Below are 14,587 nucleotides of genomic sequence, written 5' to 3'. Positions count from 1 at the left end.
ATGCACAGCGACACCTTTCCACGCAAAATATTTTTCTGTAGAACTGCCTCTTTTTTCTTAACCCCTTCATGACCCAGCCTATTTTGACCTTAATGACCTGGCCGTTTTTTGCAATTCTGACCAGTGTCCCTTTATGAGGTAATAACTCCGGAACGCTTCAACGGATCCTAGCGGTTCTGAGATTGTTTTTTCGTGACATATTGGGCTTCATGTTAGAGGTAAATTTAGGTCGATAATTTCTGAGTTTATTTGTGGAAAAAACGGAAATTTGGCGAAAATTTAGAAAATTTCGCAATTTTCACATTTTTTATTTTTATTCTGTTAAACCAGAGAGTTATGTGACACAAAATAGTTAATAAATAACATTTCCCACATGTCTACTTTACATCAGCACAATTTTGGAAACAAAATTTTTTTTTGCTAGAAAGTTATAAGGGTTAAAATTTGACCAGTGATTTCTCATTTTTACAACAAAATTTACAAAACCATTTTTTTTAGGGACCACCTCACATTTGAAGAAAGTTTGAGGGTTTTATATGGCAGAAAATACCCAAAAGTGACACCATTCTAAAAACTGCACCCCTCAAGGTGCTCAAAACCACATTCAAGAAGTTTATTAACCCTTCAGGTGTTTCACAGCAGCAGAAGCAACATGGAAGGAAAAAATGAACATTTAAACTTTTAGTCACAAAAATGATCTTTTAGCAACAATTTTTTTATTTTCCCAAGGGTAAAAGGAGAAACTGGACCACGAACATTGTTGTCCAATTTGTCCTGAGTACGCTGATACCTCATATGTGGGGGTAAACCACTGTTTGGGCGCACAGCAGGGCTCGGAAGGGAAGGAGCGCCATTTGACTTTTTGAATGAAAAATTGGCTCCAATCTTTAGCGGACACCATGTCTCGTTTGGAGAGCCCCCGTGTGTCTAAACATTGGAGCTCCCCCACAAGTGACCCCATTTTGGAAACTAGACCCCCCAAGGAACTTATCTAGAAGCATAGTGAGCACTTTAAACCCCCAGGTGCTTCACAAATTGATCTGTAAAAATGAAAAAGTACTTTTTTTTAACAAAAAAATTATTTTAGCCTCAATGTTTTCATTTTCACATGGGCAACAGGATAAAATGGATCCTAAAATTTGTTGGGCAATTTCTCCTGAGTACGCCGATACCTCATATGTGGAGGTAAACCACTGTTTGGGTGCACGGCAAGGCTCGGAAGGGAAGGCGCGCCATTTGACTTTTTGAATGGAAAATTAGCTCCTATCGTTAGCGGACACCATGTCGCGTTTGGAGAGCCCCTGTGTGCCTAAACATTGGAGCTCCCCTACAAGTGATCCCATTTTGGAAACTAGACTCCCCAAGGAACTTATCTAGATGCATAGTGAGCACTTTAAACCCCCAGGTGCTTCACAGAAGTTTATACCGCAGAGCCGTGAAAATAAAAAATAATTTTTAGCCCGGAATTTTTTATTTTCCCAAGGGTAACAGGAGAAATTGGACCCAAAATGTTGTTGTCCAGTTTGTCGTGAGTAAGATGATACCCCATATGTGGGGGTAAACCACTGTTTGGGCGTACGGCAGGGCTCGGAAGGGAAGGCACGCCATTTGGCTTTTTGAATGGAAAATTAGCTCCAATCATTAGCGGACACTATGTCGCGTTTGGAGAGCCCCTGTGCGCCTAAACATTGGAGCTCCCCAACAAGTGACCCCATTTTGGAAACTAGACCTCCCAAGGAACTAATCTAGATGTGTGGTGAGCACTTTGAACTCCGAAGTGCTTCACAGAAGTGTATAACGCAAAGCCATGAAAATAAAAAATAATTGTTCTTTTCTCAAAAATGATTTTTTTAGCCCACAATTTTTTATTTTCCCAAGGGTAACAGGAGAAATTGGACCCCAAAAGTTGTTGTCCAGTTTCTCCTGAGTATGCGGATACCCCATATGTGGGGGAAAACCACTGTTTGGGCACATGCCGGGGCTCGGAAGGGAAGTAGTGACGTTTTGGAATGCAGACTTTGATGGAATGGTCTGCGGGCATCATGTTACGTTTGCAGAGCCCCTGATGTGCCTAAACAGTAGAAACCCCCCACAAGTGACCCCATTTTGGAAACTAGACCCCCCAAGGAACTTATCTAGATATGTGGTGAGCACTTTGAACCCCCAAGTGCTTCACAGACGTTTACAATGCAGAGCCGTGAAAATAAAAAATCATTTTTCTTTCCTCAAAAAAGATGTTTTAGCAAGCAATTTTTTATTTTCACAAGGGTAACAGGAGAAATTGGACCCCAATGGTTGTTGCCCAGTTTGTCCTGAGTACACTGATACCCCAAAAGTGGGGGTAAACCACTGTTTGGGTACAAGTCGGGGCTCGGAAGGGAGGTAGTGACGTTTTGAAATGCAGGCTTTGATGGAGTGGTCTGCGGGCGTCACATTCCATTTGCAGAGCCCCTGATGTGCCTAACAGTAGAAACCCCCCACAAGTGACCCCATTTTGGAAACTAGTCTCCCCAAGGAACTTATTCTAGATGTGTGGTGAGCACTTTGAACCCCCAAGTGCTTCACAGAAGTTTATAACGCAGATCCGTGAAAATAAAAAATAATTTTTCATTCCTCTAAAATTATGTTTTAGCAAGCAATTTTTTATTTTCGCAAGGGTAACAGGAGAAATTGGACCCCAATAATTGTTGCCCAGTTTGTCCTGAGTATGCTGGTACCCCATATGTGGTAGTAAACCACTGTTTGGGAGCACGTCGGGGCTCGGAAGGGAGGGAGCACCATTTGACTTTTTGAACGCAAGATTGGCTGGAATCAATGGTGGCGCCATGTTGCGTTTGGAGACCCCTGATGTGCCTAAACAGTGGAAACCCCTCAATTCTAACTCCAACACTAACCCCAACACACCCCAAACCCTAATCCCAACTCTAGCCATAACCCTAATCACAACCCTAACCCCAACACACCCCTAACCACAATCCTAACCCTAATCCCAACCCTAACCCTAATCCCAACCCTAACCCCAACACTAACCACAAGCCTATTCTTAACCCTAGCCCTAATTCCAACCCTAACTCTAATTCCAACCCTAAGGCTATGTGCCCACGTTGCGGATTCGTGTGAGATTTTTCCGCACCATTTTTGAAAAATCCGCAGGTAAAAGGCACTGCGTTTTACCTGCGGATTTACCGCGGATTTCCAGTGTTTTTTATGCGGATTTCACCTGCGGATTCCTATTGAGGAACAGGTGTAAAACGCTGCGAAATCCGCACAAAGAATTGACATGCTGCGGAAAATACAACGCAGCATTTCCGCACGGTATTTTCCGCACCATGGGCACAGCGGATTTGGTTTTCCATAGGTTTACATGATACTGTAAACCTGATGGAACCCGGGTACTGTAAATTGGTTTGGTGTTTTTTTTTATATATATGTTCATATAAGTTTGAATGTTTAGATATATTAAAGTGAAAAGTTGGGGGGAAATTATGATTGATATGGCAGCGGGACGCGAAAGGGGAGGGTTAAGCAGGTGAGAGTGTTCGCAATGGGCAGTGGAGCCCCACTCTTGATGAGAGAAAGAATTAGCTATATTGGGAGGGTTAGGGGGGTCAGTTGGGTGGGGGTAGGGGGGGGAGGGAGGGTTGGGACAGCCTAAACTTGGGAAATTGGATACCATGAGAAATGATGAGCCACATGATTGGGGATTGTACTAAAATATTGAGTTGGAATGTGAGAGGTCTGGCGGATAAGACACGGCGGACGGCAGTGTTACAGTATGTTCGAGAACAGAAGGTTTCAATGATATGCCTGCTGGAGACACATTTAGTGCGGGAGAGGGTGAATGTATTGAATAGGCGCTGGATACAGAGGGCGTACCATTCTACTTTTTCTACTTATTCTAGGGGTGTGTCTGTGTTAATACCTACGGGGGTGAAGTATGAGGAAGTGGCGGCAAAGGAGGATGTGGATGGCCAGTACGTGGTGATAAACTGTAAAATTAACGGTGTGTTGATGTGCATTGCGGCAATGTATATTCCGCCTCCATACTCAAGTAAGAAGATAAGAGAGGTGCTGGAGAGGGTAGAGCGTTGGGGTCCATTACCACTTCTAATTATTGGCGATCTCAATAATATATGTGATGACTTTTGGGATAAAAATAAAAAACCCCAGAATAGGAAGGTGGGACATGTCACTACGTTTGGGACCTATGTCCGGGAAGTAGGTATGATCGATTTATGGAGAGTTAGACATACTGGGGAAAGGGGGTATTCATGTTACTCGCCAGCTCATGGTACTTTGTCTAGGATTGATTTGGCGCTGGGCAACTGTCTGATGGACACGATGGTGGGGGATGTGAGATATTTGCCTAGGGCTCTCTCAGACCATAGTCCAGTTGAAGTGGAGTTTCGACCGGTGGGGACACGAGCCGGGAGCAGGAGGGAGTGGAAAATTCACCCTTATTGGCTACATAATATAGATTTGGAAAAGATAAAGCAGGAGTTGGTGGAATTTTTTGAGATAAATGAGGGTAGTGCGGACGCTCTTACTGTGTGGTAAGCCATGAAAGCATACTTGAGAGGGCTGCTGTTTAGGGATATTAGCAGGTGTAAGCGGAAATCGAGAGAGGCAGAGAAATTGGCGCTTGATGGGTTGAGGATAGCCGAAGACGAGATGATAATAACAGGATCTTTGGAAGCTGGGAGGAGGTTAAAGGCAGTGCAGAGTCAGCTGGAGGAAGTTTTGCTGGGTAAGGCTGAAAGGAAAAGGGAATTCATGAATCTGGCTTATTACCAAGAGGGCGAATCTGTGGGTCATTTGCTGTCACTGGTGGCTTCTGCCCAGAGAAGTACTTCCTTCGTCCATTCTCTGGTGTCGGGGAGCGGTATTACTGTCTCTGGGACTTCAGAGATTTTGGAGAGTTTCGCGGATTTTTATGCGGACCTATATTCCTCTCGGGTTGATGGGTCAATGGAGGAGACGGTGGCGTTCCTTGAGGAATTGGAGCTCCCAAGGTTGAGTGATATAGATAGAGAGGACTTGGAGGCTCCCATTACGGAGGAGGAGTTGGGTCGCGCATTGCAATCTATGACTAATGGAAAGGCGCCTGGTGTAGATGGATTTCCTGCCGAAATTTATAAAAACTTGGGGGAAGTGTTGATCCCTAGATTGAAGGCGGTCCTGGAGGAAGCTAGGAATAGAGGAAGTCTGCCGGCATCTATGTGAGAGGCCATAATAGTGGTGAATCCTAAGGAGGGGAAGGACTTGACACTGCCGGATTCATACCGGCCAATTTCCTTGCTCACCATAGATGTTAAACTCCTGGCTAAGGTATTGGCGATGAGGTTGACAAGTGTCATTTCCAGCTTGGTGCATTCAGACCAGTCTGGCTTTATGCCCGATAGGTCCACTGCGATTAATCTACGAAGGCTATTTATGAATTTGCAGCTCAGATCCGATAACTGTGGCCAGAGAGTTATTGCATCTTTAGATGCCCACAAGGCGTTTGATAGCGTGGAGTGGGGGTATCTTTGGCAGGTGTTGCGGAATATGGGGTTTGGACCGCAGTTCATATCTTGGATTCGGCTGATGTACTCGATGCCGATGGCCAGGGTCAGGGTGAACGGGGAGTTATCACGGACCATACAACTAAGGGTACTGTCACACAGTGCAATTTTGATCGCTACGACGGCACGATTCGTGACGTTCTAGCAATATCGTTACGATCTCGCAGTGTCTGACACGCTACTGCGATCAAGGACCCTGCTGAGAATCGTACGTCGTAGCAGATCGTTTTAAACTTTCTTTCGTCGCTGGATCGTTGTGTGTGACAGCGATCCGTTCGCTGGTAACCAGGGTAAACATCGGGTTACTAAGCGCAGGGCGGCGCTTAGTAACCCGATGATTACCGTGGTTACCAGCGTAAAAGTAAAAAAAAAAAAAAAAACGTACATACTCACCATCTGATGTCCGTCAGGTCCCTTGCCGTCCGCTTCCCGCTCTGACTGTCTGCCGGCCGGAAAGTGACAGCAGATCACAGCGGTGACGTCACTGCTGTGCTGCGCTCTCACTGTACGGCGGCACTCAGTCACAGCAGGAAGCAGACAGCAAGGGACCTGACGGACATCAGATGGTGAGTATGTACGGTTTTTTTTTTTTACTTTTACGCTGGTAACCACGGTAAACATCGGGTTACTAAGCGCGGCCCTGCGCTTAGTAACCCGATGTTTACCCTGGTTACCCGGGGACTTCGGCATCGCTCCAGCGCCGTGATTGCAAAGTGTGACCGCAGTCTACGACGCTGGAGCGATAATCATACGATGCTGCGACGTCACGAATCGTGCCGTCGTAGAGATCAAAATTGCACTGTGTGACAGTACCCTTACTAGAGGGACTAGGCAGGGGTGTCCACTCTCTCCTCTTTTGTTTGCTCTGGCTGTGGAGCCACTGGCTGCTAAACTTCGTCGGTCTGATGAGATGACTGGGTTTAAATATGGGAGGATTGAAGAAAGGGTGGCATTGTATGCAGATGACATTCTTTTGTTTTTGGCTGACCCGGGTGCGTCCTTGGAGGGAGCCATTGGGATTATTGAACGCTTCGGATCAGTGTCGGGACTTAAGATAAACTGGAGTAAGTCTATCTTGTTTAAAGTGGATGATGTTGGGGGGGAGGCACTGGAAGATGGGCGACTGAAGGTGACGAGCCAATTCAAGTACCTTGGCATATGGGTATCTATGCCTGTTACTGATTATATACATAGGAATATGACTCCAATCTTGGGTGTTCTGAAGGCAAAAGTGGATGCTTGGCTTAAGCTGCATTTATCTGTGGTAGGTAGGGTGAATCTTTTTAAAATGATTCTGATGCCGAAAATACTGTATATTTTGCATAATGCACCAGTGTGGATACCGCGCGGGAAATTTAGACAGATCAACTCTCTGTTTAGGAATTTAATATGGGGGAGACAATATCCGCGGATTAGACTGGAGACACTTCAGCGACCCAAGGACGATGGGGGACTAGCATTGCCTAACCCTGAAATATACTTTCTTGCAGCACAGAGTCAGCATCTAAAGGGATGGGCGCTTGAGGGGTCTCTTGGAGCAGTACAGCGGTTGATGGAAGTGATGACAAAAAGAAAGCCAGTAGTACAATGTTTGAAGGATGGATCCTTGGGGGCTCTGGGGAAATTATACCCGACTGTGTTGTTGATACGTAGGTTGTGGGGTAGATTGAGACATATACGCAGGATCACGAACTTGACGAGATTCTCTCCGCAATGGCATAATAATAACTTACAGGAGTTTGAGGCACTGGGGATACTGACAGAATGGCAGGTCAAAGGGATTCAGTACGTGTATCAGATACTTGAGTGAGGCGAGTTAAAATCATTTTCCCAATTGCAGGCGAACTTTGGTCTGGGGACTGCGGGGGAGTATCAGTATTTGCGGATGTTGCATGCTGTTAGAGCTCAGAATAGGAGCGGAGATATTAGAATTCAAAGAGATATAGTACTGGAGTATGTGTGTAATGAAGGGTCTACTGGGGGGGTTATATCTACTTTGTATAAAGATCTGCTACATACTTTCCTGTTGGGATTTCCGATAATGGCGAGAGCTAAATGGGAGAGGGATCTGGGTCCAATGGATAAAGAGACTCGGGAGTCGGTGCTAGAATGGGTCCCAAGACTGTCAGTGAGCGAACCATATAGACTGTCACAGCTCTATGTAATACACAGGGTCTATAAGTCTCCGATAATACTATATAAGGCAGGTTTGCGTGATAATTCCGAATGCCCAAGGTGTAAATCTACGGATGCGGATATATTTCATATGATGTGGACGTGTCCGAGACTGGCTGCATTTTGGTTAGTAGTTTTGAGTCGTATGGAAGATGCGTATGGATGTGTGGTGCCAAGAGATCCAATTGTGTGCCTGTTGGGATGCGTGGATGAGATTGGAGTAGATAGTAACCTAAAGATAGTCTGGCAATAGCTGTTATACATGGCTAGGAAGGTAATAGCTCGAAATTGGATCAGGGAAGAACCGCCGTCAAGAGGAGAATTCCTACAATATGTGAAACAAGGCCTGACACTCGAAAAGGGGTTTTACAAAAAGAAAGGGAAAATCGAAGTGTTCAATAGACTGTGGTCTCCGTGGATTGCCATGGGATAGGGATAGGGGTATTATACAAATTGAATGAACTACGATCCCTAATTAATGGCATTGTAAAGTGTGGCTTACATTAGGGGCTGGGGGATTAGTTATCCTTTCGTTTTACTGATGGAGGTGTTAAGCAAGATGGGCTGTCTTGTTGGGTTGGGGTGGGGGGGTGTTGGGATCAAAGAGAGTTGTTTGAAGGGGGGGGGGGGGGAGAAAATTTTGTATGAATACGAATGTAACATGTCAATCATCTTGTTATTCTTAATAAAAACCTATTTGAACGAAAAAAAAAACCTGATGGAACACTGCTACGAATCCGCAGCGGCCAATCCGCTGCGGATCCACAGCCAAATCCGCACCGTGTTCACATAGCCTAATTCTAACGCTAACCCTAGTTCTAACCCTAACCCTACCCCTACCCCTAACCCTAGTGGGAAAAAAAAATATTTTCTTTATTTTATTATTGTCCCTACCTATGGGGGTGATAAAGGGGGGGTTCATTTACTATTTTTTTTATTTTGATCACTGTGATAGGTTTTATCACAGTGATCAAAATGTACATGGAACGAATCTGCCGGCCGGCAGATTCGGCGGGCGCACTGCGCATGCGCCCGCCATTTTGGAAGATGGCGGCGCCCAGGGAGAAGACGGACGGACTCCAGGAGGATCGATAAGTATGAGGGGGTGGTGGTGGGGTGGATCGGAGCACAGGGGGGGTGGAACGGAGCATGGGGGGAGCGGACAGGAAGACGGGGGATTGGACAGGCGGACGGAGGGGAGTACGGGACAGAACGGAGGACTGGGGAGGAGATCGGTGGGGGGGGGGGGGGGTGTCAGATATGGATTTCCAGCCATGGCCGATGATATTGCAGCATCGGCCATGGCTGGATTGCAATATTTCACCATTTTCATAGGTGAAATATTGAAAATTGCTCTGATTGGCTGTTGCACTTTCAACAGCCAATCTTTGCGATCGTAGCCACGAGGGGGTGAAGCCACCCCCCCCTGGGCTGAAGTACAACTCCCCCTGTCCCTGCAGATGGGGTGAAGTTGGTGTTAACCCTTTCACCCGATCTGCAGGGACGCGATCATTCCATGACGCCACATAGGCGTCATGGGTCGGATTGGCACCGACTTTCATGACGCCTACGTGGCGTCATGGGTCGGGAAGGGGTTAACTATATGAAGACAACGTTGTAAATATTGAGTAAATGTCTTTGAGACTTCGCACCCTGAAATGAAATAACTTAGTGCTGCTCCACCATTATTATGACACTTAGTCAATTTTGCTCACATTTCTGTTTTGAAGTCTTCGATAATTTGCTGTTTTTTCTCCATGGTATTGGATAAAGTGGTGACAACATCTGTAACAATGTGACTCAACTCACGTACTAGATCTGGTAGATTTTTCTGTTGTGAATCTGGAACTCAAATCAAATTTCTATTAATTTTGTGGAAAAAATGCAATCACAAACCAATTGACACATACAGCTTTGGCTTAAAGGGAACTTATGTTGAGAAATGCCATTTACTGCAGATACAGGGTTAATCTGCAGGTAACTAGCATTAAAATCTTGCCTGGCTGCATCACTGGAGCAGCGGCTACAGGGGGAAAATGAAGTTACATCTTCCCTGCAGCCTCTCACTTCCAGGCATTGGTTGGAGCAGAGAGCTGATACAGTCACTATACAGTGAGTGTGCTGCGATCAGTCCGGCACTTTGATCCACAGTCTACATGCGCACACATGCTACAGAGCAGTCTGTCAATGAAAGTTTTGAGGAGTGATAACAGTGCGCCTCACTGTATAGCATCTGTGGTGAGGTGTGATAGACTCCACCAGCTCTAAGACATAGGGCACCAATGATGAAGTGAACGCCCCTGGCAAGCTGGCGTGACCACGTGTACCACGTGTTGGGAAAAGCCTGGGTGAAAGACCTGACCCACTTAGGGCACATTCAGGTCCCAAGGGAATTCCACAGAATCCTGAGCAGGCAGTTGAGCACAGAGGGAGCCCAGATGACAGCATTGTAAACTTTTGTCACTGTACAAACACATGAAATAAGTAGCCAGTGCGACAAGGGCTGCGCGGAAGGAGTTCCGGGGAAGAAGGCATAGGTACTTGGAAAAAAAAATGAAAAAAGGCCCAGAAGAGCGCTTACTGATGCTAGGAGAGGCTGTTAAACAGTGACAAGGAAACAAAAAACAAAAGTGGGAAAAAATAGTGCGAAAAGCAGGAAAAATTATGCCCGCTCTCCAAACCTCCCTTGTACCAAGCCAGGGAGGGTCTGGAGGGGATAACAAGACACTCAGGGCACTGAATTAAAGTTGTGTCCTTGATCGAAGAAAAGCAGAGGCTTCGATTAGTTGGCTCCCAGCGTAGTAGTCAGCAGTGGCTGGAAAAAGGCCCCTCCATTCAGAAGGCGCAGGGATGACCCCTGGGCCACTGAAGGTCCCTGGGATCTCTGGTTGAAAAAATTCATTTTTTTTAAATCATTCAAGTAGCAAACCACTTAGGTGACATATGATTTATGACTTACCAGTAGATGAGGTGGCTACTGGGAGAACTACAGTGAATGCACTGGTTTTACTCCAGATGCCTTCTCTTTGGGCTTTAGCGTCTGGAAGTTTAAAAAAAAAAAATGGTTTTAAACTTTTTATGTAGTAACATACACTGAAAATCATGGAACACAGATCGGACCCAGAACACAATCAGCAAATATGAAAACAGGGGATGCCATCTGTTGAGTAAGTCGGTAATCCGCCATAGGGCATCTGACACTGTTCTACCAGAAGAGAACCAGCGCTGGCATACGCCGATCTGACAATCCTACATTGGCTGCCAGCTACTCCTGCCTTGATGCACAATGAATGTCACACAATTCACCTTGGGAACCTGTTTCCAATGTAAGAGGTGCTACAAATACCCAAGGAAATCAGTCTAATTCATTGTAAAGCATTGAATTGCAGAACTAAACATTAGTACAAGAGAGTCCAAAATAAGCGTTTGTAGCGGTTTTACAAAAAGAAAATGGTAAGAAACATAATGAAGTCCAGAGAGATTGCCAATTTACTCCGGGACGACCATATGACCCTCCTGCTTTGCATATGATGGGTAAGAATGGGGTTTATACATACTGAATATGGAGTATATTTTGACTATGCATGAATAATCTTTTACTACGTGCAAGTTGACTTATGGCACCAGCCTGACGTTGCACCAAAACATTAATAATGGCTATATCTCAGCAATAGCTAGATCTTTATAAAACTGGACCATATCAGATATGGTGTGTGATAATCATACTCATTTGTTGATGTTCTTAATTTCGTATAATAAAGATGTAGTTTTATTATTAGGATACCATGGCTCTTCTATTGGTGGTGTGGTACGCTATACAATGTCCTTATGGAGATTACCTACTTTATTATTAATTGGAGAATTGTTTTTACACAGTATGCGTCTATTTCCCACAGTTAAATGATGACTGATTAACACAGTTTTAATTTTTAAATCTTAGTCTTAGATTGTCATGTCATAATCATACCCTCAGCTGGCCACGGACAAGACTTGGAGGGTTGGTGTTGCGTGGCGTGTAAAACTGGCGTAATCTTCAAGGATCCAAACACATATTTTCTATAAGGTTTCAATTGTTTTAATCCTCTCTCCTTCTGTACTTGTGCGTGCCTTGTATTGCTCGTGTTTATTGTACTTGTCTATGTATGCCCCTTTGTCACAGGTAAAGCGCCATGGAATGAATGGTGCTATAAAAATGAATAATAATAATAAAATAATAGAAAACAGTATATGTCGCATCTGCGACACAGCAGTGAGTGCTCCTGTAAAGCTGGCAGCCATAAGGTCAGTGGAAAGAGAGCCCAGCACGTCAGGCAGCCTTGATAATAGGTGTCCATGAGAATTTATAGGTGTCCTACTGAGATGATCTGGTAAAAAATTAGGAAACGTAAAAGAAAAAGTGCCCAGAACAGTATCTGCTCCCCTCCGCAGTACAGAGCACGTGAGTCTCAGCCTCCATACCTTTCTAATCTCAGCATTGACATTTGTGATAGGTATTTAGGTCTTAAAAAACAGCTCTGAAAGCTGTGCATGAAGTTATATCACTTTATGCATTGTGATTCAAGGAGCAGTAATGTCCTGGAGTCCAGAGACTACTGGGATGCTGCACTACATTAATATTCCCTTCTGACCTGTTGCATTGACATTTGTAGTCGTCAGTTCTTCATACTTCGATTGTACCAGACTCCGACCAGGTGTTTGTGTCACAGGTAAACGCTCCATTGCCTACAGGAAAATATTACCACCATATTATACAACCAGAATCCAACATTGGGGAGAAGTGTAGAAATGTTAGATTCACAAATAGAATTATTCTACATCTTATAGGTCTCATGGTCAGGAACACCAATATAACTGGTCATTGGATTCATAGCAGTCAATAAGTGCGCAGCTTTAATTTCTTACAAGAGATTTTCTCACAAAAAGCAATACTTCTCACAACTTTGACAACCCACAATTACTAAAAATGGGTCCCGCATTAACCTCCTCATTTTGGGGGATTGTATAGAGTGGCATTGTAGCCCATGAGCATAGTTGCTCCATTCAAATCTCTGGGAATGACAAAGATAACCCCGTGCTGTACTCAGCTACCGCCATCAGATCCATAGGCACTGAACAGAGACAGATGTCATGCGTTACCATGTCACTGTATTCAATCCTAAGCATAAAGAGAATGAACAGGATCTGGAACCCCCACTCCCGTTACTAGTCGAGGTTCCATATTTATCGTCTATCTTATGGCTATAAAGGGCTTGTCTATAACTTGGACAACCCCTCCTCAATTACTATATCACCTCATATAACATGAATACAGCCTGTACTTGCCGCCGGCACAGTTCCAGCGATCTGCCAAGTCTCCCAGGGCTTACATGACATTGTTTTGTCACGTGAGCCCTGCAGCCAGTTAGCAACCGCTAATTGGTTACTTCACTGTCGCTTCTTTCTGATGAAACTGATATCCAGCAGAAGAGATAGCAGCAGAACTTCTGACTTCCTCTACATGGAAATTTCATCCATAGGACGTGAGCATGAAGTGTGCCATCAGCGGATGCTATTTGGCAGCAGAGATCACATGACCATGTTATGAGAGCCCTGCTGCCAAAATTGCTGGAACTGTGCTAGGCAACAGAAAAGAGTACAGGCTGTTTTTACTTTTACATGGAGGAATATAATAATTAATAAAGGGTTGTCCAAATAGTGGACAACCACTTTAAAGTTAAAACAGTTTCCTTATAGTATTCACATACTACTACTTAATAAAGGTGTTATTCAGAATTTAAAAAAATCATGGATGCCTTTCATGAAAGGAGTCTGTCACAAGCCACCAACCTGAGAGAAGTATAATGAAGAGACAGACTCTGATTGCAGCAATATATCACTTACTGGGCTGCTTACTGATCTAATAAAAAAATAACTATTTTATCAGCAAGTGTCACACTGTGACTGTTCGTGATAGGGGCCCTGAACTGTCCCTAGGACTGGGGCCCTAACTATCCCTGCTCCCAAAGGTACCTCTAAAGGTGAGGAGGTTTGGGCCACCAGCCTTACTGTTCTCCTGCTATTCCTTAAGCTGTCCCCTTTCTCCAGGTCTGGGACAGAAATGCTAATGTATCAACACATAAAACACACAGGGATAACAGAATCAACAAACATACAAACACTTACCAAAGGTAGAGAGGTATATAAGGAAAAATAGGAATGTACCAACCAAATGGGAATAGGACAACGAGGAAAGAATACACCCGAAAACAGCAAGCAACAATCTCCAGTAGCAATTCAGTACAGCGTCTCCAAGGAGATAGGAAGAAAAGCTTTCACTGGCAAGGAAGAGAAGGTTTGCCCAGATTTTATAGGGAGAGGTAATGACCAGATCAGAAGCAGCTGAAATGGAGCTGCATGTTTCTGACCAGCATAGAATGGGTCGTTAACCTCTTCAGCACCAAAGGAAACAAAATCCATTTAATATGGGACATAATCACACAAGCTAAATGGAAGATGTGCGATTCACAATACGTAGTGATCTTATAACCCCAGATCGCCATTCAGACTCATGACAGCAGGAGATTGTCTCTAGAAAACTAGTAAATCTGCTGTCATGTAGTCCTCCATGTTCATAAGCTCTGTGTAACCCAGCCACCTCCACTGATTGGCATATTCTGCCTATGCACAGAGTACACAAATATCTGTCAGTGGTATGGGCGGTGTTACACAGAGCTCAGCATTTGGATAACTGGCAGATCTGCATTAAATAAAACTTAAGAGTTTATCAAACCTGCAGCAGGAAGCCCAGTAAATGACACATTGATGAAATCAGGGTCTCTGCCCCTACATCTAGCTGCTCTCTGCGTTCA

At 44.6% G+C, this 14,587-nt stretch overlaps 1 protein-coding gene across 3 annotated transcripts in view; it reads right to left on the bottom strand.

Annotated features, from left to right (window-relative positions):
• The window catches only part of SPAG5 (sperm associated antigen 5), a 115,107-nt gene that overhangs the window by 17,424 nt on the left and 83,096 nt on the right, over window positions 1-14,587 (bottom strand). For 2 of the 3 annotated variants that reach the window (XM_077294356.1, XM_077294358.1), the window contains exons 18-20: window positions 12,368-12,461; window positions 10,699-10,779; window positions 9,455-9,587 (exon numbers count right to left, since the gene is read on the bottom strand). In XM_077294356.1, coding sequence (XP_077150471.1) covers window positions 9,455-9,587; window positions 10,699-10,779; window positions 12,368-12,461 — 308 coding nt within the window. The remainder of the gene's footprint in view (window positions 1-9,454; window positions 9,588-10,698; window positions 10,780-12,367; window positions 12,462-14,587) is intronic. The other variant, XM_077294357.1, reaches the window with a different exon arrangement.

This window comes from Ranitomeya variabilis, chromosome 3 (genome assembly GCF_051348905.1).
Source record: "Ranitomeya variabilis isolate aRanVar5 chromosome 3, aRanVar5.hap1, whole genome shotgun sequence".
Taxonomy (NCBI): Eukaryota; Metazoa; Chordata; class Amphibia; order Anura; family Dendrobatidae; genus Ranitomeya; species Ranitomeya variabilis.
This window is presented reverse-complemented; position numbering and strand designations above follow the sequence as displayed.